Here is a 24,371-nt window from a genome sequence, read left to right on the forward strand (position 1 = left end):
AGCCAAGGCCGCTGAGCCTGCGCGTCCGGAGACTGTGCTCCGCAACGGGAGAGGCCACAACAGTGAGAGGCCCACATACCGCAAAAAAAAAAAAAAGAAAAGAAAAGAAAAGAAAATATATGTCCTTACCTACAAACAACCACCAAAAGTGGTAAGAGGGAGGGTCAGATTTAAAAGTTTTGTAAGGCATGTGGCTTAAGCCTTCCTAATTATTCATGAAAAACAAAACATGCCACTTTCCCTGATTGTAGCACTGATGAGGGTTGCATACTTGGGGTGACTGTGATTTGTGCCCAGGTCTTAATTTATAAAGGTGACTGAGTGATAACACAGATAAGTCAATGCCCTTGAAAGAAGAATTTCCCGAGAGGTGGGGCACACCAGGCCACAGAGGGGGAAGCACCAGGTTTGGTCAGGGGTTAGCAGGAGAAAGGGGAAAGCACAGCCCAGAGCCTTTACTGTGTTTTTTGTGGGAAAGGCAAGGCAGGGCAGGGGAAACAGCTTAGGATTGGCTACTTTGAGTAATGTTGGTGGGCTCTGGGCTACAGCGGTGGTCTCTGGTTGTCTGGTACCTGGCCCTGGGCAAGTTAGGGCAGGGGAAATGTTGGCTGGGGGTGTGAAAGTTAGATACAGGAGGTGGCTGGAGATATGGACTCAGGATTGGTCAGACGGTTTGTCACATGATTTTCACATACTCGCAAAAGCTGGATTGCAGGGGGCATGTAAACAACATTGTCTGCTAGTTCGGCCCTGGTGATAATGGATGCCAAACAGACAAATACAGAATCTTAAGAAAACACAGAGCAGATTGCTGAGGGGCACCTGTTCCCAATCCATTAATTAGTATCTAAGATTCACCCTCCCCCTCTTTGTTCTAGAAGCTAAACTTTTCCCTCTTAGAGAATGATCAGAGTGCTTGAAGTTACTTTTTAAAATTTCTCTTGTTGTTAACCCTGTATTGGTTAAAAATTGTTCATTTTAATCTTAAACTAAAACACAGACTTTCCATCATCCTGTGATGCTGGAAGTAGAGAAGGTGACGTGGGGAAGTGGTGCCTTGGTTCCAGGTGAAGAGAGAGAGAATTTCATGGGTTTGGATTGTGTTCTTCCCTTTGCCAACGCCAGCAGAGCTAGAAGATGGACAAAGAAGACTAGATCGGCTACTGTTTCGGTTTTTCTTTTCATAAAATACCAGCACTTCCAGATAGATCTTTATAAATATGTATCCTTTTCCTCCTACAGATATGCCAGGTACTATAAGGAAAATAATATCGAAAAGCGGACCCTGATAAAAGCCTTTGGGATCCGTTTTGACATCCTGGTTTTTGGCACCGTAAGTCTCTTCTCGCTTTCAGCCACTGGCATCTCCGTTCTTAGGACTGTGTCTTAATTATTGCTGTAGTGTCTCAAAGGGTGAATGTTTTGGTCATAGTCGTTAGCTGGCACTGTGCATCTTGCATGTGGGATCAGAGAGGGGCAAGAAATGTCCTTGTTCATGGACAAGTCATCTAATGAGTACAAGAGTGGGCTTGGGGAAAAAACCTAATACTCAATTTTCAATACACTCTGATGCTTTAAAAAGAGAGAGAAAGAAATCCCTCTGCAAAATACTTTGTAAGGAATCCAATTCAAATGGGCTTAGGAAAAAATAAGTCTTTTTTTTTTAGTTCACATAACTGAAAAATCCCGAGGCAATTTTCAGGCTTCGGGCATCATAAATCCAGATGTCTTAACAACATCATCAGGAACCTGCCTCCCTCCATCTCTTACATTTGTTCTCCTCTGTTTTGGTGTCATTCACAGCGGGTCATCTCTATGCAGTGGTGTCAGCAGCTACTTATACCTTAGCAATTTAGTAACCTCAGTGAAGAGAGAACATCTCAGCAAAAGCCTCAGCAGATGCCACTGGCTTTGACTGGCCCAATATGGGCCAGATGCTCACTGCTGAACTGTGACCAGGGTCACTCACAATGGCTGGTCTTAGACCAGCCCTGAACCAGCCCCTTCCCCACAAACTACATGGACTGAGTATGGACACAGACGGTTCTCCAAAGGAAAATGGGCATGCTGTCTCCAGAAGGAGGGGATGCTGGGTATGCAAAAATCAACAGATGCCCACATACCTTGTCTGACAGCGTATTATTTATGTAACATGGTGATAAGCAGCACAAGAATAGATGAGATATAGTGAGAGGATACAAAGACATTGAGAATAAAAACCACAGGGACATCTATGGGAAGCGTTTGTGCAGACATTCCTTCCCTCTGTTTCCAAAGTAATCTCAAATCACTTTTAGGGAAAGCTCTTTTGAAACCCTCACCCTGAATGGAAAAACAAACTTTCAATGGTTCTCCTCTCAATGTGTGAGTTCCAGTGCTTATTTGTTTAAAACATCCATGTTTTCAAGCACATCCTGAAAGGCAGAAGCAGGAGGAATGGGATTCTTATTTTCAGTCTCCTTAATCTTTGCTGCCATGAACACTTTGGATGCATCTGTCAAATTCACGGCACTAGACTCCCTCCTCTGCTGGAACTTACAATTACATGTTAGAGTAAAAGAGCATTGCTCTGAATTTCAACCGGGTAACCTTTTGTACTCTGTTTCCAGGGAGGAAAATTTGACATTATCCAGCTGATCGTGTACATCGGTTCAAACCTCTCTTACTTTGGTCTGGTAAGGGATTCTCTTTCTCACATTTTATGAAAATGATTTGGCAAAAGGAAGTTTAACCGACATGGTGCTTGTCTGGGTTTTTCCCAGGCCACTGTGTTCATTGACTTTCTCATCAACACTTACTCATATAAATGCTGTCGATCCCGTATTTATCCCTGTTGCAAGTGCTGTGAACCCTGTGCAGTCAATGAATACTACTACAGGAAGAAGTGTGAATCCATTGCAGAGCCAAAGCAGGTAAGGCTTGCTGTGTCTATGGGACGTTAAAACACCTGTATGGCCCATTGGACACGGAGAAGTATGCAAAAATAAGGCCAAAATCATAGGTGTAATCAATCCCATGATGGATAAGCCTCTGGACTCTACCCCAATCCACCATCTCTCAGATGAATCCTTTAGTTTTAGTGAAGAACAGACACAAAAATGGAGAAGCAAGATATAGGGAAAACAAATTTTTATGTTCCAGGATTTGTCAGATTTATTAAATTGGTTGTGCAAAAAAAGTATAATGACTTTGGAGAACAATTTGTAAATCTAGTAACATTTAAATGGGACATACTTTTACAGCCTGGCATTTCCACTTCTCTATACCTGCCTTAGGGAAACACTCACGTGGGTACCCAAGTAGTACACATGTACAAGATGTCCATCACAGTGCTGTTTGTGACAGTGAAGAGGAGCATCTGCCCAAACGTCCAATAGGTGAATGGTGAAATAAACTATGATAAATCCATAGTAAGGAATGCCTGGTACCAGTTTTTAAAAGTGAGGTAGATTATAATAAAAGCAAACGTTTACATAGCATTTCCAGTGCTACGTATACATTAACTCACTGAATCTTCACACAACCCTACAGGTAGGTTTATGGGATTATGATTATTAGCAGAACTCTAGATAGGTGCTACTATTATCTCTTTCTATAGATGAGGAAATTGAGGCACAGGAAGGTTAAATAATTTGCCCAAAGTCATACAGTTAGTAAGTGGCAGAGCTGAAATTCCAACTCAGGCAGGCTGGTTTCAGAATCCATGTTTATAACCACTATGTTATAGGTACTGGCATGAGCAAATATCCAAGACATTTGTTGACAGGAAAAAAGCAAACTATGGAACAATATATATGGTATGATATATAGGTTAAAAAGCAACAATCCACATAAACTAATTCTATGTTTTTTCTACATGTATATTATATATGTCCATTTATAGACACACACATATAGATTCTGTATAGTTTCTACATGTATTATACACACACACATATAAATGTGTGGGGGGAGGTAATATACGTATAAAAACAAGGTACTGGACACTCATACAAGTGATAACAGTGATTGCTTCTGGAAAGGAGCCTAGGATGGAGGAGTGGTCAGAGTGGTCAAATTTTAGTTCATCTGTATGGTTTTGATTTGATTAATTTGGAATTTACTACATTGACTCCATGATTTCCTCCAATCAAAGAGAAATCTCTGGTATTTAAAAACAACAGAGGGTTTCTTTCTTTTATCCAAGAACATTGCTGTCCTTTTTTAGCAGCTGAATGCACAATTCATTGTTCATTGTACATGTATTTGCAATTAAAGTAAAAGTTCATCTTTGCAACTAAAATAAATCACCATTTCATGGCCCAAGATGAGATGAAATTTAATGAAAATATAAATAATTTAAGATTCAATAGTATAACCTTCTGGAGATAGTCAACCTAGAGTAACTGAAATTGAGGGAACACAACAAAGGAATTTTACATAGCACTTGGGGGACCTAGAGATATTAGGCAGTAAGCTGTGGATACTCTAAATCTACAAATTAAGGTGCTTGGGGATCGATTTCTGATTTACCTTTAGACTCAGAATCATTCTTTCTTCGTTAGCAAGAGTTTTGGTTAGCTTGTGTAACAGGTTGTCATTTGGAAACAGGAATAACAGTTGCCTTTAGATATGTTCAGATATGCAATTCGTGATAATTCTGAACTAAAATTGGTAACCTTTTCATCTTTACTTCCTAGACATTAAAATATGTGTCCTTTGTGGATGAACCCCACATTAGGATGGTAAACCAAAGGCTACTTGGGAAAAGTCTGCAGGATGTTGAAGGTGAAGAAGTGCCAGTAAGTTATTTCGTCTTTTTTAAGAGAAAACTTACTATTTTATTTCTTTATTTCTTTATTTATTTTTGGCTGCATTGGGTCTTCGTTGCTGCGTGCTGGCTTTCTCTACTTGCGGCGAGCGGGGGCTGCTCTTCGTTGCGGTGCGCGGGCTTCTCATTGTGGTGGCTTCTCCTGCTGCGGAGCACGGGCTCTAGGCGCACGGGCCTCAGTAGTTGTGGCACACGGGCTTAGTGGCTCCGCGGCATGTGGGATCCTCCCGGACCAGGGCTCGAACCCGTGTCCCCTGCACTAGTAGGCGGATTCCTAACCACTGCGCCACCAGGGAAGCCCAAAACTTACTATGAAATATAAATATATCTAGAAATGTGTATAAATCACAATTGATGACTTGACAAAGTAAACCACATGTAACACATGTAACCAGCACCCAGATTTAAAAAGTGACTATTACTAGCAGAAGTCCCTTTTATGCCTCCAAATTACTACCTTCCCTTAAAAGTAGTCATTATCCTGTATTCAAGGTTAGTTTTACCTCTTCTAGAATTTTTTTATTTAAATTTTATTTTATTTTTTTATTTTTATAATTTTAAAAAAATGTTCATCCTATAGTATGTATTCATTACATACTCTGTTGAGTGTCTGGCTTCCTTCCCTCAATATTATTTTTGTGAGAGTCATCCATGATGTTGTGTATAGCAATGGTTCATTCTCGTTGTATAATTGCTGTTTTATAAACATTCAGTTTATTTATCCATTCTATTGTTGAGTGAACTACCTATTCGGGTAGTTTCCACTTTGGGGTTCATGCCAATGATGCTGCTACAGTACACGTATGGCACCTAAGAGTGGAACTGCTAAGTCATAAGGCAGGTGTGTGTTCAGATTTAGTAGATACTACCTAACAGTTCTCTGAAGTGGGTGTTCTAATTCACACTCCCCCCAGCAGTTATGGCTGCTGGACATCTTCACTAACTGCATTAGTTCTCTACAGCTGCCATAATAAATGACCACAAACTAGGTAGCTTGGAACAACAGAAATTTATTCTCTCACAGTTCTGGAGGCCAGAATTCTGAAATCAAAGTCTGAAATCAAGGTGTCAGCAGGGCTGTGCTCCCTTTGAAGGCTCTAGGGGAGGTTCCTTTCTTGCTTCTTCTAGCTCCAGGAGCTTATTACACCTGTTAGGATGTCCAGTACAATACTGAATAGAAGTGATAAGACCAAGCATCTTTGTCTCATTCCCTATCTCAGGAAGAAAGTTTTTTATTTCACTATAGTACTTGCTGTAGGTCTTTTTTTTCTTTCCGGCCTCGCCCCATGTCTTGCGGGATCCTAATTCCCAGACCAGGGATTGAACCCAGCCCACCACCGTGAAAGTGCCATGTCCTAACCACTGGACCGCCAGGGAAGTCCCTGCTGTAGGTTTTTAAAGAATGCTCTATAAGATTAAGAAAATTCCCCTCTGCTCCTAGTTTACTAAGAATTTTTATCATGAATGGATACTGAATTTTAAAATAACGTGTTTTTTCTGCTTCTTTCCAAATAATCAATGAGTTTTCTTTTCTTCTGTCATGTGCTGCATTGCACTGATTGGTTTTCAAATATTAAGCCAACCTTGCAGGAATCTGCAATAACATCAGTTTGAGTGTGATGTATGATTCTTTGTATTTACTGCTGGATTCAATTCACTAATATTTAAGAATTTTACATCTCTTCTTGAGAGAGTCTGGCCAAAATTTTTCCACTCTTGTAACGTTTTTATCAGATCTGGGTATAAAGTGAACTCCTGTGTGTTGGGGTGGGTGTGGTAATATACACATAACCTAAAATTTACCATTCTAATCATTTTAAAGTGTGAAGTTCAGGGACTTCCCTGGTGGTCCAGTGGTTGGGACTCCGTGCTCCCAATGCGGGGGGCCCGGGTTTGATCCCTGGTCGTGGAGATGTATCCCACATGCTGCAACTGGAAGAGCCCACATGCCGCAACTAAAGATCCTGCATGCTGCAGCGAGGATCCTGTGCACAGCGGCGAGGATCCCGTGTGCTGCAGCTGGGAGCCGGCGTAGCCAAATAAATAAATAAATACATAATTTTTTTAAAGAGGAAAAAAAATAAAGTGTACAGTTCAGTGACATTTCGTATATCCACAATGCTGTGCAACCATCACCACTATCTAGCTCCAGAGCCTTTTCACACCCCAAAAGGAAACCTTGTATCCATTCAGCAGCCACTACTCACTCACTTCTCCCCAGCCCCTGGCAACCACTAATCTGCTTTCTGTAGATTTCTGTATACATGGATTTACCTATTCTGGACATTTCATGTAAATTGAATCATACAATATTTGTCCTCTTATGTCTGGCTTCTTTCATTTAGCATAATGTCAAGGTTCCATCCATGTTTAGCTAAACATCCATGTTTAGCATTTGTCACCACTTCATTCCTTTTTGAAGCTGAATAATAGTCCATTGTATGAACATAACATTTTTTTAATCCATTCATCCATTAATGGACACTTAGGTTATTTTCACCCTTCGGCTATTATAATAGTGCCGCTGTGAACATTCATGTACAAGAACCATTCAATTTTAATGTACTTAACTCAGACTTTCTTTGTCTGGTGAATGAAGGTATATGTCACAAAGAGCAGACATAAATGATGGCAATTATGGCAACTTCCACTGGAGGATAACAAATGGATTTTTTCAGAAAAGGGAGCATGGTGAGAAAGGAGAAAGCAGAGCTAAGTCAACAAATATTTACTGTCTACTATGTGTGGGCACTGTCCTAGGCATTGGGAATACAGGCAGTAAACAAAGCAAACAGGGCCCCTGCTTTCATGTGGAAGAAGAATCATTAAGTAAACATATCAGTTCATAAGATCATTTCCTCATAACAAACATAGAACATCATTATGTGATAAGAGAATGACCTGGGAGGAGGGGAACTACCTAGATCAGGTGGTCAAGGCAAGAAGGTCTCTCCGAAGAGATATATGTATTGAGGCCTGGCTTTTCTGAACTTCACTTTCCAAATCTGTAAAATGGAGATCAGAACACATATCTCACGACGTTCTCCGAAAGCTTAAATGAGGCAATGCTTGCGAAACACAGTCCTGATATATACATTTAATAAATGATAGCTACTAGTATTAATGTAATATTAAATGTAATTTTATACGTTAATAATAAAGAACCTAGAACCCTAGGGGGTGTCAGTGCTGATGGGTTTGGAAACTTGCCTTTTTCAGAGACCCCCGATGGACTTCACAGACTTGTCCAGGCTGCCTCTGTCTCTTCACGAGCCACCCCCCATTCCTGGACAACTAGAGGCTATCCAGCTGCTCAGTGAAGGGGCAACCCCTCGATCCAGTGACTGCCCGAATTGGTGCCAGTGCGGAAAGTGCCTCCCATCTCAACTCCCTGAGAGACAAAGATGCATGGAGGAGCTGTGCTGTCGGAAAAAGATGGGTGCCTGTATCACCACCTCAGAGCCGTTCAAGAAGCTTATCCTGTCCAGACATGTCCTACAGTTCCTCCTGCACTACCAGGAGCCCTTGCTGGTGCTGGATGCAGATTCTACCAACAGCCAACTGCGGCACTGCGCCTACAGGTGCTATACTACATGGCGCTTTGGCTCCCAGGACCTGGCTGACTCTGCCATCCTGCCCAGCTGCTGCCGCTGGAGGATCCGGAGAGAGTTTCCCAAGAGGGAAGGCCAGTACAGTGGCTTCAAGAGTCCTTACTGATGTGCTGAGCAGTCATATAACATTGCCTTTGCTTGCACCTTGAGCTTCACCTGCAAAGATGTGTGTCCAGATTTTCAGCCAAAGGGAAATGTGCTTTCCTCCTCCCCCAGCTCTGTATGTGCTAGAGAGCAAAGTGACCAGGGTAAACAAACAGCAAATAAACTAGAATCCCTCAGCATGGACTGAGAGTCAAGAGATTAGGATTTATATCTCCATTCTATCCCTAGGAAGTTGTGTGATCCTAGGCCTTTAACCTCTGTACCTCAGTTGCCTTATTATCCAACCTATTGTTTCACAGGGATATTAGGAGAGAAAATTGAGACAGTGTACACAAACTCTCTTATTAATGCATAAAGAGCTACATGAATATGAAGCAGCTCATTTTGAGGTGAGACTAGGATAATGTCCAACTATCAACAAACCCTTGGGTCCTGGTTAAAGAATGGGGAGGATTAAAAGTTTTGGCACAAATTTTTTGGCATTTGACCTATAGGACCTGAGGGGTTATATCTCCTCCCCTTGTGTCTTGGCAGCTCTGCTCACTTTATCCAATGATAAAGTGATGCTGTGTCAGGTTCAGGGTCTTGGTCTTAAGATGCTGTCCGCTTCCACTTCCTGTCCTTGAAACTCTTGCTGTGAAGGAAGCAAGCTCCCATATAAAAATCTGCCTATACTGAGTCCACCCTGCTGTGAAGAAGCTCGAGCAACCGTGTGAAGAGGAGAGATGCCCCAGCATTCAAGCCATCCAAGCCCATGGGAGAGAAGAAGCCTTCAGATGATTCCAGATCCTGCTAACATATGAGTGCAACTGCATCAGACAACCCAAGTGAGAGCTACCCAGTGAACCCACAGAACAAAAATTGTTATTTTAAACCACTATGTTTTGTGTTGTCTGCTACATAGCGACAGATAACTGGGACAGAGAGCAAGCCTGATTCATGGGACGTAGACTCAGCCCACATCTTCTCTGGGTCCAAGACATGTGTCCAGATTTTCAGCCAAAAAATCCCTGGAGCCCCTTGGGGGCTTGGGTTTCTATTTGGCAGTTCTAGAAGAGCTGCAGACCAAATCAGGTAACTCACCAGACCAGCCCTGGAATCCATCAAATCTAACTGCTGAGCTACCCAATACATTTCAATCCACATCACATTTCTATGACTGGAAGTAAGTATTGCTGTTAAAAACTGGAATAAGCCACCTTTATGCCTTTAACATCCTGTACGTTGCAGCCAATTACAATGGATGCAGTCTGGATGCTACTTAAAAAGCAACTCACACTCAACCTTTTACCATTTCTATATGTCAACTGCTAAGAGTATAAAAATGAATAGCAGGTTTTAGGACCCTCCTGCAGGATTTCCGTTTCAAGGTTTTGGCACTAGAACGGACTATTTCTAAACGACAACTATTTTTAAGAATAAATAGCGAACACTATTCAAAACTGTGACTAATGAAGGATCTGTGAGTTTTTAATACATACTCTAAGATTGACCATTTTGACACTTTTTAAAAGTCATCAGCTTTCTACTGTTTTAATGTAAGATAATATGAACAAAAACCTTCTTTTTTGGTCCCAGGATTTCACCTGGCTTTAAACTCAGGAATCAAGTTAACTGGGCCAGATTTAACTCTCATTTTTACTACCTTTCAGAGATATTTTTGAAGTGAATTATATATGACTTCTTCAGAACTGAAATTTTTTACTCTGAGAATTCTATGTAACTGCTACAGATTTCCATTCTGATAGCCTCTGAGCCTTCATATGTTATTTTTTGATGCCTTCCCCCTAGGGTGTTTCTAGCGCCTTGTGGAGACCCCAGATGGAGTCAGCATTTGGAATGACAAATAATCACTGGATCCACCTGTTGTTTTCACCTTTCCCAGATGCTCTGGGTGAGAAGGTGAGAGGGTGATGTGTTACATTAACTATGTGCAAAATGTCTGACACTTCCTACAACAGCATGCGTCATATTTATATTCTTATTTTTGGTCTACAGTAGAAAATAGTGTCATCGCCAAAGGCATCCCAAGGAAAGTCACATTTTGTAGGATCTGTTTTTTGTACTTAAATCCATTCTCCTGTTTTAGTAATTGCACGGTATTCACTGCTTCATCTCTGTATTGGAGATCTGCTTTCTTGTAACACTGCCTGATTTCATGTAGCATTGGTTATGGACTTGCATTCCTCTCTTTAGAGGGAACCATTTTTAAAACGCTTCCTAATTCTAGCTTGGCAATGTAGATGTCTTAACAGTTTTGATAATAAAAAAAATAACGTGTAATTCGCATTTACCGAAGTATTCCTTTTACTTTCTTTTCTCAGAAGATCCCCAAATCAGTTAGCTCATTCATTGACACATTCATTCAACATATACGCACTGAGGCACTTTGACATACAAAGATATGTTTTTAGTTTCTGCCCCCAGTTCCTAACACAGAGCTCCTAAATCCCCTGGAATTTAGAACTGTCTTGTGTTCTAATGAGGCCACTCTTGGTGGGCTCCTGGATAACTTCAGGAAGAGGGCTGGTCACCAGAAAGACCAAGCCATGATTAGAAGCTTAGAACTTTCAGTCCCACCACCTTATCCTCTACAGTGGGGAGGGGTTGGAAATTGAGTTAATAATCGATTTTGACTATGTGATAAAGCCTCCATAAAAACCCCTACACTGTGGGGTTAAGAAAGCTTCCATACTGATGAATACATCCACATTTGGGGAGGGTGGTACACCCCCAACTCCACAAGGACAAAAGCTTCTGCACTCAGGACCCTTCTGGCCCTCACTATGTAACTCTTCATCTGGCTGTTCATCTGTATCTTTTAACATATCCTTTATAATAAATGGGTAAATGTAAGTGTTTCCCTGAGTTCTATGAGCCACTACAGCAAATTACTGAATCTGACGAGGGGGTTATAGGAACCCCTAATTTATAACCAGTTGGTCAGAAGTACAGGTGACAACCCTGGACATGACTGGTGTCTGAAGTGGGGGACAATCTTGTAGGACTGAACCCTTAACCTGTGGGGTCTATGCTAACTCCAGGTAATTAATGTCATAATTGAATTGCAAGACACCCACTTGGTGTCTGGAGAGCTGGAGAATTGGTTGGTGTGGGAAAACCCCATGCACATTTGGTGTCAGAAGTGTTACGAGTAGAGTATAGGTAAACAGGAGCTTTCTTTTAGGCACTTACTAGAGATCAATGATAAATAAGGTTGCCACTCTCATGAAGATGTGAGGAGATGGACATTAATCAAATAATTCAAACAAATATAAACTTGTAACTTATGATGAGTATCATGATGAAGAAGGTAAAAGATGTTCTGAGAGCCTATAATAGGGGAACTTGACCTATTTGGGGAAATCAGAGAACTCTTCCCTGAGGAAGGAGCTCTTCAGCTGAAATTTGAAGGATAAGTTCTAGATAACTATGTGAGTTGGGGAGGAAAGAGCATTCTAGGCCAAGACAATAGCATGTGCAAAGGTCCTGGGGCTGACAAAAAGCATAGAAGGTCTGCAGAATTTAAAGGAGACCTGTATGCCTGCTCCATAAATAGTATGGGGAAGTAAGGAATGAGATAAGACTGGACAGGCAGGGGCTGGACTGCATAGAGCCTTGAAAGTCATGGCAAGGAGTTTTGTCTTTATCTTAAGAAAGACCAATGGAGACCCATTGAAGGGTTTTAAGTAGCAGCCTGGTAAGATTATATTTCTTTTTTTTTTTTTTTTTTTTTTTTTTTGCGGTATGCAGGCCTCTCACTGTTGTGGCCTCTCCCGTTGCAGAGCACAGGCTCCGGACGTGCAGGCTCAGCGGCCATGGCTCACGGGCCCAGCTGCTCCGCGGCATGTGGGATCTTCCTGGACCGGGGCACGAACCCGTGTCCCCTGCATCGGCAGGTGGACTCTCAACCACTGCGCCACCAAGGAAGCCCCTATATTTCATTTTTTAAAGATCATTCTGATCGCCAAGAGTGGTGGTAGATATAGTTTTAATATTCATTTCAGTCTTTCCCTACTTTGTGAAACACGGGTCCCAGATACGCAGCAAAATGGACTGATTCTCTTTTCTCTCCTGCTCTTCCTCTCCCGGCAGTGAGAGCACCGAGTCCTAACCACTGGAACACCAGGGAATTCCCATTATGCCTTGATTTTTAGAATATCTCCTGTCCCAAGTTGGTGGGGATGAGAACATTCTTTGAGCTTTGGGTCAGGGTCAAGAATGTGCCAAATCTAGAGACAAGGGGCAGTCAACAGAGCCTACAGATGCATTCCACCCTGTGGTGTAAGGCCTAAAATCAAGGTCTCATATTACATGCTGCCTTAACATCTGGTGAAATGAGGAGGGCCTAGCTTGGCTTAACTGCAAGTTTTTCTTCTTGGTCTGATCGAAAACGTCACCTAGTTAAACAACCTTCCTCATCAGATGGACCAGATGCAGTTTCTGCTGATCCCTGCATAGCGGATTTGCGTTCCCTACCAGGCCATGGAATTATCCAAAAGAGCCAACGACATTCTCCTGTGGGAACCACAGGACACCTCACCCTCCGGCTACTACAAAGCAAGCTTGCCTCCCACTGCCTCTGGTCGTTCACTCTGTTCCTAAATGCTACCCCCATATGACCCTGCAGGGCGTGTGGTGTCCTTCTTCCCTGTGCTGTGAGTATATGTGACCAATGAACTGCTGCCAATTTCAGCTGTCCAGTTCTGGTGTCACATGTTCGGCCATCCCCATACCGCTAGGGTGGGAATCCCTCCCTTACCAATGCGGTGAAGAGGAGGTGATTAAGATACCCTTAAAGCCAGTTGCCCTAAAAAATTAGAGGCTTGGCTTCTGCGCAGTCATTGTCTGCACAAAGCCCTGTTTCTTAGAGCGGAACTGGGACCACTACCCCCATTTACTCAAAGTAACCATTTGAGTGCACTGGGTGTGGTTACACTTTCTGCTGCTTGTACGTTTCTCAACCCATACTCTAATCCAATGCAGTCATCGTCCCAGGAATCCCTGAGGGTCCGCTGATTGGAATCCTGCTGCTTTCTCTCTTTTTTAAAAAATATTTATTTATTTATTTGGCTGCATCGGGTCTTAGTTGCGGCACACGGGATCTTCGTTGTGGCACGTGGGATCTTTAGTTGCGGCATGTGGGATCTAGTTCCCTGACCAGGGATCAAACCCGGGCCCCCTGCATTGGGAGTGTGGTTTCTTAGCTGCTGGACCACCAGGGAAGTCCCTTTCTGCTCTCTTTTGAATAGATGTAGACATCACTATCTTCTTTCACTTTTACTGTGATCTTTCAGTTTCCTCTTTTCCAGTCCCAAGAGGGTTATGAATCATGTTTCCAAAACAGATGATGATCTATGGAAAGGATTTTGCATTTCCAACTTCCTTAGTTCTTCTGAATGAATTATGAAGGTCATATGTATGTGAGTCTTCAGGAATCAGAGGTGAGGCCAACACTAGTCATTTTAATCAAATAATTACCATACTTGACAGGCTTGGAAAAGAGCCCTAGGCAAGCCTTAGGCAAGGCTGTTGAGTATAGTAAGTTATGAGTTATTTTATTTCCCCAGGGAAACAAGAAGCTCCTCAAAGGCAATGGGCTTGGTTCTGTGTGCCTGCATGCCTATGCCAGCACACCAGTGCAGTGGGGAAGAGCTGGGACACTGGAAACTGACCACCTGGCTTCAAATCCTAGCCCACCCACTAATTAGTGGAGAGGCCTCAGTTTACCCAATTCTTAGAAATCTTAGTTGTATCTTTGTATCCAAGGGTTATATTAAATATTAAATGTTCTAAGAGTAAATGTATGTGAAGCACTTAGCACACTGCCTGGCACAGAGTTAGCGGTCAATAAATGTTAGGTATTATTGTACTTCCTTGGCGGTGCAGTGGTTAAGAACCCGACTGCCAATGCAGGGGACACGAGTTTGAGCCCTGGTCTGGGAAGATCCCACATGCCGTGGAGCAACTAAGTCCGTGCGTCACAACTACTGAGCCCGTGTGCTGCAACGACTGAAGCCCATGCTCCTAGAGCCTGTGCTCTGCAACAAGGAAAGCCACCGCAATAAGAAGCCTGTGCACCTCAACGAAGAGTAGCCCCTGCTCGCCGCAACTAGAGAAAGCCCGCGCGCAGCAACGAAGACCCAACACAGCCAAAAATAAATAAATAAATAAATAAATAAATTTATTTTTTAAAAAAAAGAGTTGGCATATGGCTGGCTCTACCCCTCCTGTAGGCTCAATTTTGCTCCCACCACCACCGAATGCATATGTTGAAGTTCTAACTCCCATTATCCCAGAAAATGACTGTATTTGGAGATGTAGCCTTTAATGAGGTAATTAAGGTAAAATGAGATCATATGGGTAGCTCCTAATCCAATCTGATTGGTGTCCTTACAAGAAGAGGTGATTAGGACACAGGCACAGAGGGAAGGTCATGTGAAGATACAGGGAGAAGATGGCTGTCTGTAAGACAAAGAGAGAAGCCTTAGAAGAAACCAACTCTGCTGACACCTTGATCTGGTACGTCAAATTTCTGCTATTTAAGCCACCCAGTCTCTGGTGCTTTATTATGGCAGCCATACCAAATACTTCTATTCTCTCTTTTTAATTGTGACAAATATATTTTAAATACAAAATCTAAGGCTTGGGTTCCTCATGTATTTAAGTTCCTCAAATACTTAAATGCAAAATTACTATATGATCCAGCTATTCCACTCCCAGGTATACACCCAAAAGAATTGAAGGCAAGGACTCAAACACATACTGATACACAATGATCATAGCAGTATTATTGACAATAGCCAAAAGGTGGAAACAACCCAAGTGCCCATGAAGAGATGAATGGATAAACAAAATGGGTTATATACATACAATGGAATATTATTTGGCCATAAAAAGGAATGAAGTACTGACACATGCTACAACATGGATGAACCTTGAAAACATTATGCTAAGTGAAGTAAGCCAGACAAAAAAGGCCACATACTGTATGACTCTGTTGATATGAAATATCCAGAACAGGCAAATCCATAGAGATAGAAAGTAGAATAAAGGTTACCAGGGGCTGGGGGGGGAGAAGGAAATGAAGAGTTAGTGTTTAACGGGCACAAAGCTGCTGATGATGAAAAAATTCTGGAAATGGATAACGGCCATGGTTGTACAACACTGTGAATGTGCTTAATGCCACTAAATTGTACACTTAAAAATAGTTAAATTTATGTTATGTATATTTATCACAATTTTTTAAACCAACAAAAGCAAAAACCAATGCTTAGGCAACTGTGGGATTTTTATATTTCATGGAAATTTCCTTATATCATTAAAATATATATACTTTTTTTGCAGTCTAGACTCTCTTAGTCTGAGTCTCAATTGGAGGCTTGGTGATGGCTTGCTGTTCATACTTTTTTGTTTCCTCCAACCACATATAAATGTGTCTTGTAAGAAAATATTCCAGTGGAGATCCCCAGCTTGGCCAGCAAGCCAGGAGAACAATATTTGTGAGGATATGCAAAGAAGAAGGGATAAACCAGTGGTTGGTGGATATAAATTTTACCTTTGGCTTTCTTCGGGTGGAATTGGAGGTACTGATCTTGCCTGAGGCATTGACTTTGTCATCCACCATCAAGGAAGAAATTTCTACCTCTCTGAGGGGAATAAATCTGCCTTCAGCAGATAAAGCACTAAAGGACTACGTTCCCAAAGACACTTGCTGATGCGTGTGTGGGGCCAGGCTCACAGGCAGGAAGGCATCACATGTACACCGTGCCCATTCATGGTTTGAGGACTGCTTGGCGCAGTAGCTGGATTCAGCTTTGCTTGCTCAGGGTACATCCACATTAGCTCCCGTGCCGCTGGGAGAGCAGAGTGGCTTCGCCTCCCACGTGGGTAAGGTGAGAAAACCCACATGTAGCCAGGCAGTACCGATGGGTAATTACTGTGAGTATCTTTGTGATGCGGAGGTTTTCTGAATGTGCCACAGAGGCCTTATCAAAAAAGTGCTGGGACAGGTCATCCTGGAAATGGGACAGTAGTGCCCAGGAGAATATAAGGCGGGCTGAAGTGGCTGCCTCATAGAAACAGGTCCAAATGTTGAAGTGAAGCAGAGAGGGGTAAAATGAGAGCAGAATATTTGAGGAAAGGAAGAAGGAATATTTGAGGAAAGGAAGAAGTCCCTGTGGTAAACTCATTTTGAATAAACTCAATCTGCAAAACTCTAGATTTAAAAAATAAGTAAGTAGGATGGGTGAGCATGATTTTTGCTTGTAAGATTCCTTTCAATAACATTTGAATGAAATTAAATGAAGGTGGAGTCCTCCCTTTTAAGAGCTTATCTATCAGAGAGACAGGGGGATGTCCAAAGCCTAGGCTCTGACTAACTGTGAGACCCTTTTAAACCTCATCTTAGTTTTCTTATTTGCAAAAGAAAAGGACTGGGCTAAACATGATCTCTAAGGTACTTTTAATCTCAAAGTGCTTCCCTCATCATATAAAATGCGATCAGTTTGTACTTGGCATCAGGCTTACATAAAGTTCATAGCACATCACCTGGTAAGTGTGGTCAATGAATTTACTGTGTTAGTTAAAATCAAAAGTTCATACCATTGCCTCTGAGGCCCTACTTGATCTGGCCCCTGACTACCTCTCAGGATCTTACCTCACCTCACTCTCCTCCTTGCCCACTATGTTCCAGGTCTTCTTTCTATTCCTGGGACACACCAAGCTCACTCCTACCTCAGGGCCTTTGCACTTGCTGTCCACTCTGCCTGGGATCCTTTCCCCCCAGATTTTCAGAGAGTTGGCTCTTTCCTGACATTCAGATCTCAGTTCAAAAGTACTTCCTTCGAGAGGGCCTCCCTCAAGCTAATAGATATACAGAGAATTCAACACCCACTAACAATGCATGTTCTTTTAGGGTACACATGGAACATTTGCAAAACAGACATGCATGTATCTCTTTCAATATATTCCCAATGAACAATATGATTAGATCAGGTTCTCCAACTGCATTTTAATGAAATTTGAAATTAATTTTGAAAAGATAAATTTTTAGGGAATTCCCTGGCAGTCCAGTGGTTAGGACTCTGCCCTTTCACTGCTGAGGGCCCAGGTTCAATCCCTGGTGGAGGAACTAAGATCCCACAAGCTGCACGGCACAGCCAAAATAAAAATAAATAAATAAAACTCTTCTAAAAAAAATAAGGTTTATTTTTGTCAAAAAAAGATAAATTTGGGGGCTTCCCTGGTGGCGCAGTGGTTGAGAATCCGCCTGCCGATGCAGGGGACACGGGTTCGTGACCCCGGCCTGGGAAGATCCCACATGCCGCGGAGCGGCTAGGCCCGTGGGCCATGGCCGCTGGGCCTGCGCGTCTGGATAAATTTGGGGGCTTCCCTGGTGGCGCAGTGGTTGAGAATCCGCCTGCCGATGCAGGGGACACGGGTTCGTGACCCCGGCCTGGGAAGATCCCACATGCCGCGGAGCGGCTAGGCCCGTGAGCCATGGCCGCTGAGCCTGCGCGTCTGGAGCCTGTGCTCCACAACAGAAGAGGCCCCAACAGTGAGAGGCCCGCGTACCACACACACACACACACACACACACACACACACGATAAATTTTTAAAATATTTGGAAACCAAATAAAATATTGCTAAATGACTCTTGGAAATATTTTTAAATGGATGATAGTGAAAACACCACACGTCAAAATTGGTGGGACACAGACAGTGAAAGTATTTTAAAGGGAAATTTATAGCTTTATATACATTTATCAGGAAACAAGAAAGGTTAAGAAAGACATGAGGCTAAGCATTCAACTCAAATACTGGAAAAGAAGCAGCAGAACGAAAGAAACAAGAAGGAAATAACTATTAGGGCAGAAATCAACAAAATATAGAACAACTGAGACGACTAACAAAACTAAAAGCTGATTCTATGAAAAGATTAATAAAAGTCTTGGACTTCCCTGGAAATCCAGTGGTTAAGACTCTGTGCTTCCACTGCAGGGGGCACAGGTTCGATCCCTGGTGGGGAAACTAAGAAACTAAGATCTCTGCATGCTGCTCGGTGCCTCCAAAAAAGAAAAAAAATTTCCCTCCACGTTTGGACTTCCCTGCTGGTGCAGTGGTTAAGAATCCGCCTGCCAATGCAGGGGACACAGGTTCGATCCCTGGTCCAGGAAGATCCCACATGCTGTGGAGCAAATAAGCCCGTGCGCCACAACTACAGAGCCTGTGATCTAGAGCCCGCGAGCCACAACTACTGAGCCCACGTGTCACAGCTACTGAAGCCCGCGCGCCTAGAGCCCGTGCTCCGCAACAAGAGAAGCCACTGCAATGAGAAGCCCGTGCACCACAACGAAGAGTAGCCCCCGCTCACCGCAACTAGAGAAAGCCCGTGCACAGCAACAAAGACCCAACGCAGCCAAAAATAAATAAATTTTTTTAAAAAATCTCTGTACTTCGCAGCCTTTGTCTCTGTGCATTACCAATCACAGCATCAGCCTTTTTCTACCACTGAATAGGAGACCCATCTAGTTACCACAAAAAAAGTCATAAAGAACACTAAATGGGGGAAACACTTCTACTCTGTTAAACAACTTTATTTTTCCACTTATTTTTTTAAGAAAAAAAAATCTAAATTCACACAAATAGTCTTGAAGCTTTTACCTTGTTTGGGTGAGAGATTTATCTTCTGTGCTTATAAAAAATATGTTGTGGGGAGGAATAATGATTTACCTAATTAAGTTAGCTTTGTACATCTCCCTCAAGCTCTAGTCCCTTGCCAGGTATTCGACTATACATAGAAAAACGTACACCAAAATCCTCCCCAAAGAAAATAAATCAAACTGTCCAAAGATTAAAGACTAAGGATAGTAAATTAAATTCTCTGTAGCTTAATCTGAATTAAGAATCTTATGCTTCTCTATGTATCTTCGAGACCTGTCAGCTGTGGCAGTCTCCCTTCCTAGCCATGGAAGAGCATATTCTTGTTTATTGGCAAAGCTGTCACCATTTAATTGGTATCACATTCTGACTTGTACAAGTAACATTTTTCACTTTAAAAACCTGGAGGGTGGGCTTCTCTGGTGGTGCAGTGGTTAAGAATCTGCCTGCCAATGCAGGGGACATGGGTTCGAGCCCTGGTCCGGGAAGATTTCACATGCTGCTGAGCAACTAAGCCCATGTGCCGCAACTACTGAGCCTGCGCTCTACTGCCTGCGAGCCACAACTACTGAAGCCCGGGTGCTTAGAGCCCGTGCTCCACAGCAAGAGAAGCCACTGCAATGAGAAGCCCGCACACCGCAATGAAGAGTAGCCCCCGCTCGCCGCAACTAGAGAAAGCCCGCCCGCAGCAATGAAGACAAAACACAGCCAGAAAAAAAAAAAAAAACAACCCTGAAGGGTACTGGGTTATTGGGCAAACTTCTAACTACTGTTCAAATGTTTCTAGGAAACCGAACTAATTGTTCCAATGGATGATGGAAAACATAGCAAGATATCAAGAAATCCAAAGCAATATGGGTGAAGTCTTATTTAGCATCCTGCAGTACACTGCCAAACATGATTTGAAATCTCAAGCATGGGGCTTCCCTGGTGGCGCGGCGGTTGCGCGTCCGCCTGCCGATGCAGGGGAACCGGATTCGCGCCCCGGTCTGGGAGGATCCCACATGCCGCGGAGCGGCTGGGCCCATGGCTGCTGAGCCTGCGCGTCCGGAGCCTGTGCTCCGCAACGGGAGAGGCCACAACAGAGGAAGGCCCGCATACCACCAAAAAAAAAAAAAAAAAAAAAAAAAAAAAAAAAAAAAATCTCAAGCATGGTATTCAAGTGGAAAATAAATGAGTGTTTCCTTGCTGTAAAAAAAAAAAAAAAAAAAAAAGAATCTTATGCTTATAGTGTTTCTATGGAATTAGTAACTATATTTGTTTCCTATTGATGCTGTAACATACTATGACAAATTCAGTGGCTTAAGAAAACACAAATATATTATTTTATAGTTCTGGAGATCAGAAATCCAAAATGGGTCTAATGGGCCAAAATCAAGGTGTTGGCAGGCTGTGTTCCTTCAGGAGGCGCTGAGGGGAATCCATTTCTTGCCTTTTCAAAACCTATTAAAAATTGGCTCAAAAAATGAATCACAGACTTAAATATAAAATGTAAAACTATAAACTTTTTAGAAGAAAATGGAGAATATGTTCAGGATCTAGGACTATGCAAAGAATTCATAGACTTGACACTAAAAGTACAATCCATAAAAGAAAAAAAAATAAATCAGTCCTCTTCAAAATTAAAAATGTTTGCTCTGCAAAAGACCACATTAAGAAGATGAAAAGACAAGATATGGACTGGAAGAAAATATTTACAAACCACATATTTGACGAAAAATAGGATCTAGAATATATTAAAACCTGTCAAAACTAAATAGTAAAAATCAAATAACCCAATTAGAAAATGAGGAGAATTCACTGAAGAGGATACATAGATGACAAAAACGCACACACAAAAATACTCAACATCATTAATCTTTATGGAAATGCAAGTTAAAATCACAAGGAGATACAACTACACATTTATCAAAATGGCTAAAATAAAAAATAGTGACAACACCAAGTGCTGATGAGGATGCAAAGAAACTGGACCACACACTCTGTTGGTGGGAATGTAAAATGTTACAGCTACTCTGGAAAACAGTTTGGCAGTTTCTTAAAAAACTAAATGTGCAACTACCATATAACCTGGCAACTGCAATCTTGGGGATTTAACTCTGAGAGATGAAAACTTATGTTCACGCTAAAAACCTGTGTACAAATATTCATAATAGTTTTATTTTATAATAATAGTTTTATAATAGTTTTATTTGTAATAGCCCCAAACTGGAAACAACCCAGATGTCTTTCAGTTGGTGAGTGGTTAAACAAACTGGTACATCCATTGCATGTAGTAAATAGTGTGTGGTATTAGTGGAGGAGTAGATTAATAGGACAGGATAGCATGTGATACTATGCAGTAAAAAAAGGAGGGGCTTCCTTGGTGGCGCAGTGGTTGACAGTCCGCCTGCCGATGCAGGGGACACGGGTTCGTGCCCCGGTCCGGGAAGATCCCACATGCCGCGGAGCAGCTGGGCCCGTGAGCCATGGCCGCTGAGCCTGCGCGTCCGGAGCCTGTGCTCCGCAACGGGAGAGGCCACAGCAGTGAGAGGCCCGCGTACCGCAAAAAAAAAAAGGGGGGGGGACAAATTATTGATATAGGCAACAATGTAGATGAACCTTTAGGTAGTTATTCTAGATGAAAAAAAGCCAATCCCAATAGGTTCCATACTGTATAATTCCATTTATATAACATTCTTGAAATGACAAAATTTTGGAAATGGAGAACAGGTGAATGATTGCTGGGACTCAGGGGCCAAGGGAGATGGAGAGGGTTGGGTGTGGCTATAAAAGGGCAAGAAGAGGGATCCTTGTGGTGATGGAGCTGTACTCTATCCTGGCTGTACCAATGTTGATATCCTGGTTATGAAAATGTATCATAGTTTTGTAAGATATTGCCGTTGGAGGAAACTGGTAATAGAGAATTACTGGTATAGAAAATCTGAATTTCTCTGTATTATTTCTTACAACTGTGAGTCTACAATTATCTCAAATTAAAATATTTAATTAAAAATAATCAAATGAAAAAAAATGAAAACACAAATATATTATTTTACAGTTCTGGAGATCAGAAATCCAAAATGGGTCTAATGGGCCAAAATCAAGGTGTTGGCAGGCTGTGTTCCTTCAGGAGGCGCTGGGGAGAATCCATTTCTTGCCTTTTCCAGAAAGCTTCATTGTTTGGCTCATGGCCTCCAATTAGCAATCTCATCACTCTCACCTGTGCTTCTGTTGTCACAGGCCTTTTCTGACTCTGATCTTCAGCCCCTCTTTCATTTTTTAAGAACCCTTGTGATTAAACTCACCTGGGTAATTCAGGATACTCTCCCCATCTTAAAATCCTTAACTTAATCACATCTGCAAAGTCCCTTTTGCCATATAACGTAACACAGTCACAGGGTGCAGGGATTAGAACACTGATATCCTCAGGGGGATCATTACCCTGCCCCCCACAGTAATTAAGACACCATCTGGGAAAGTTATCAGATTTGACACTTATGGGACTGTATCTTCAGGTCCTATTTGCCTGAGTCTGTTGGGTAATCCTTCCAAATATTTAGGTATCTAATAGTTTCCAAGTAAATTTGAGAAGATATTACATCATATGCTAATGTCAGGGAACATGATGAAATGTATGGGAGTTCCAATAACTAGCATCTCCACAAGCATGACTTCTCCCATTTCAAGGTGACCCCCACAATCCTCATTATCCCTTAAACTTACATAACATACCAAGCAATGGAACCATAAAAATAGTCCCACATAATATTACACAATGATTTAGTGGACAAAATGATTTCACAGCATTTTAAAGCTACATAATGAAATATTTAAGAGCAAAGATTCTGGAATCAGACAGACATAGACTCAAATCCTGACTGAACCCCTTGCATGATCTAAGTCTCAGTTTTACTCCTCAGTGCCCACCTAGGTTCACATGAGACCAAGTGAAAGGAAGCCTGTAAAGCTTTTAGCAGCATATTAGCTGTTGTTATTAATATCATAAAGGCGATATCATATTTGACACAATGACACCGATTCCCATTTTACATATAACGAAACATACTCCCGGGCTTTCCTGGTGGCGCAGTGGTTAAGAATCCGCCTGCCAATGCAGGGGACATGGGTTCGAGCCCTGGTCCGGGAAGATCCCACATGCCGCGGAGCAACTAAGCCCGTGCGCCACAACTACTGAAGCCCGCGTGCCTAGAGCCTGTGCTCCACATCCAGAGAAGCCATCGCAATGAGAAGCCCGTGCACCACAACGAAGAATAGGCCCCGCTCACCACAACTAGAGAAAGCCTGTGCGCAGCAACAAAAGACCCAACGCAGCCTAAATAAATAACTAAATAATAAAATAAATTTATTTTTTAAAAAAGAAAGAAACATACTCCCCAAAAGTAAATAGCTCATCTAAGGATGCATAACTAGTAAATAATCATATATATCCCAGTGCCTGGCACACACTGTATCCACTCCTGAATACCTTTGTTTTCAGTAATATCAGATACGGCCCCCGCAAGTCGACCTCACAACTGCTCCATCACCTCTTGTATTCACAGCTTTTTTCCTATCCATCCTCTGTTCTCTGTTGTCTACCAAAGGATGTGGTCTCTGAGGACTTTATACTACCCTGAAACCAAATGTCAAATGTGCTGAGATTTTAAGACACAGTTTCAGAAACAGGTCCAGCTCATCTGCAAGAATATCATACTTCCCATTTTCTCCATTTTGATAAGCTATAATTCCCCCCACCCACTGAATGGGAGGAAACATTTGCAGATCATAAGGAATTGCAGCTGCAATATATAAAGAACACTTACAACTTAAAATAGACAAATAACCCAATTAAGAAATGGGCAAAGGATCTAAAAAGACATTTCTCCAAAGAGGTACAAATGGCCTATAAGCACCTGAAAAGCTCAAGATTAATCATTATGAAAATGCAAACTAAACATTTATATATACATACACATTTACATATACATATTTGAGTGTAGGCCAATTATATTTCATAATTTCTTTCAGGGCTCCTAACAGGATATTAGAAAATATTTCTTTTTAAAGGGACTTTGAGTCTGATAGGTTGAGACCCACTGATCTAGCAGATATGGTCAACATACGGCCTATTAGATATGGAACATACGGCTATGTTCCACACCGGCTTTAGCCTCAGGACTCCATGGGGAAAGCAACAGT

General features: G+C 42.1%; 1 protein-coding gene and 1 non-coding gene across 2 annotated transcripts in view; both read left to right on the forward strand.

The window, feature by feature from the left end:
• Positions 1 to 10,747, forward strand: part of P2RX7 (purinergic receptor P2X 7) — a 60,480-nt gene extending 49,733 nt beyond the window's left edge. The window contains exons 9-14 of the mRNA XM_024121097.3: positions 1,243 to 1,333; positions 2,610 to 2,675; positions 2,763 to 2,912; positions 4,680 to 4,781; positions 8,030 to 9,691; positions 10,318 to 10,747. Coding sequence (XP_023976865.1) covers positions 1,243 to 1,333; positions 2,610 to 2,675; positions 2,763 to 2,912; positions 4,680 to 4,781; positions 8,030 to 8,527 — 907 coding nt within the window. The 3' untranslated portion in view covers positions 8,528 to 9,691; positions 10,318 to 10,747. The remainder of the gene's footprint in view (positions 1 to 1,242; positions 1,334 to 2,609; positions 2,676 to 2,762; positions 2,913 to 4,679; positions 4,782 to 8,029; positions 9,692 to 10,317) is intronic.
• Positions 10,748 to 19,447: 8,700 nt separating this feature from the next.
• On the forward strand, positions 19,448 to 19,578 carry LOC112064145 (small nucleolar RNA SNORA24). Its single transcript, XR_002891395.1, has one exon. It is a non-coding gene; the product is annotated as a small nucleolar RNA SNORA24 (small nucleolar RNA).
• Positions 19,579 to 24,371: the final 4,793 nt, after the last annotated feature.

The sequence above is a fragment of the Physeter macrocephalus genome, chromosome 19 (assembly GCF_002837175.3).
Source record: "Physeter macrocephalus isolate SW-GA chromosome 19, ASM283717v5, whole genome shotgun sequence".
Lineage (NCBI taxonomy): Eukaryota > Metazoa > Chordata > Mammalia > Artiodactyla > Physeteridae > Physeter > Physeter macrocephalus.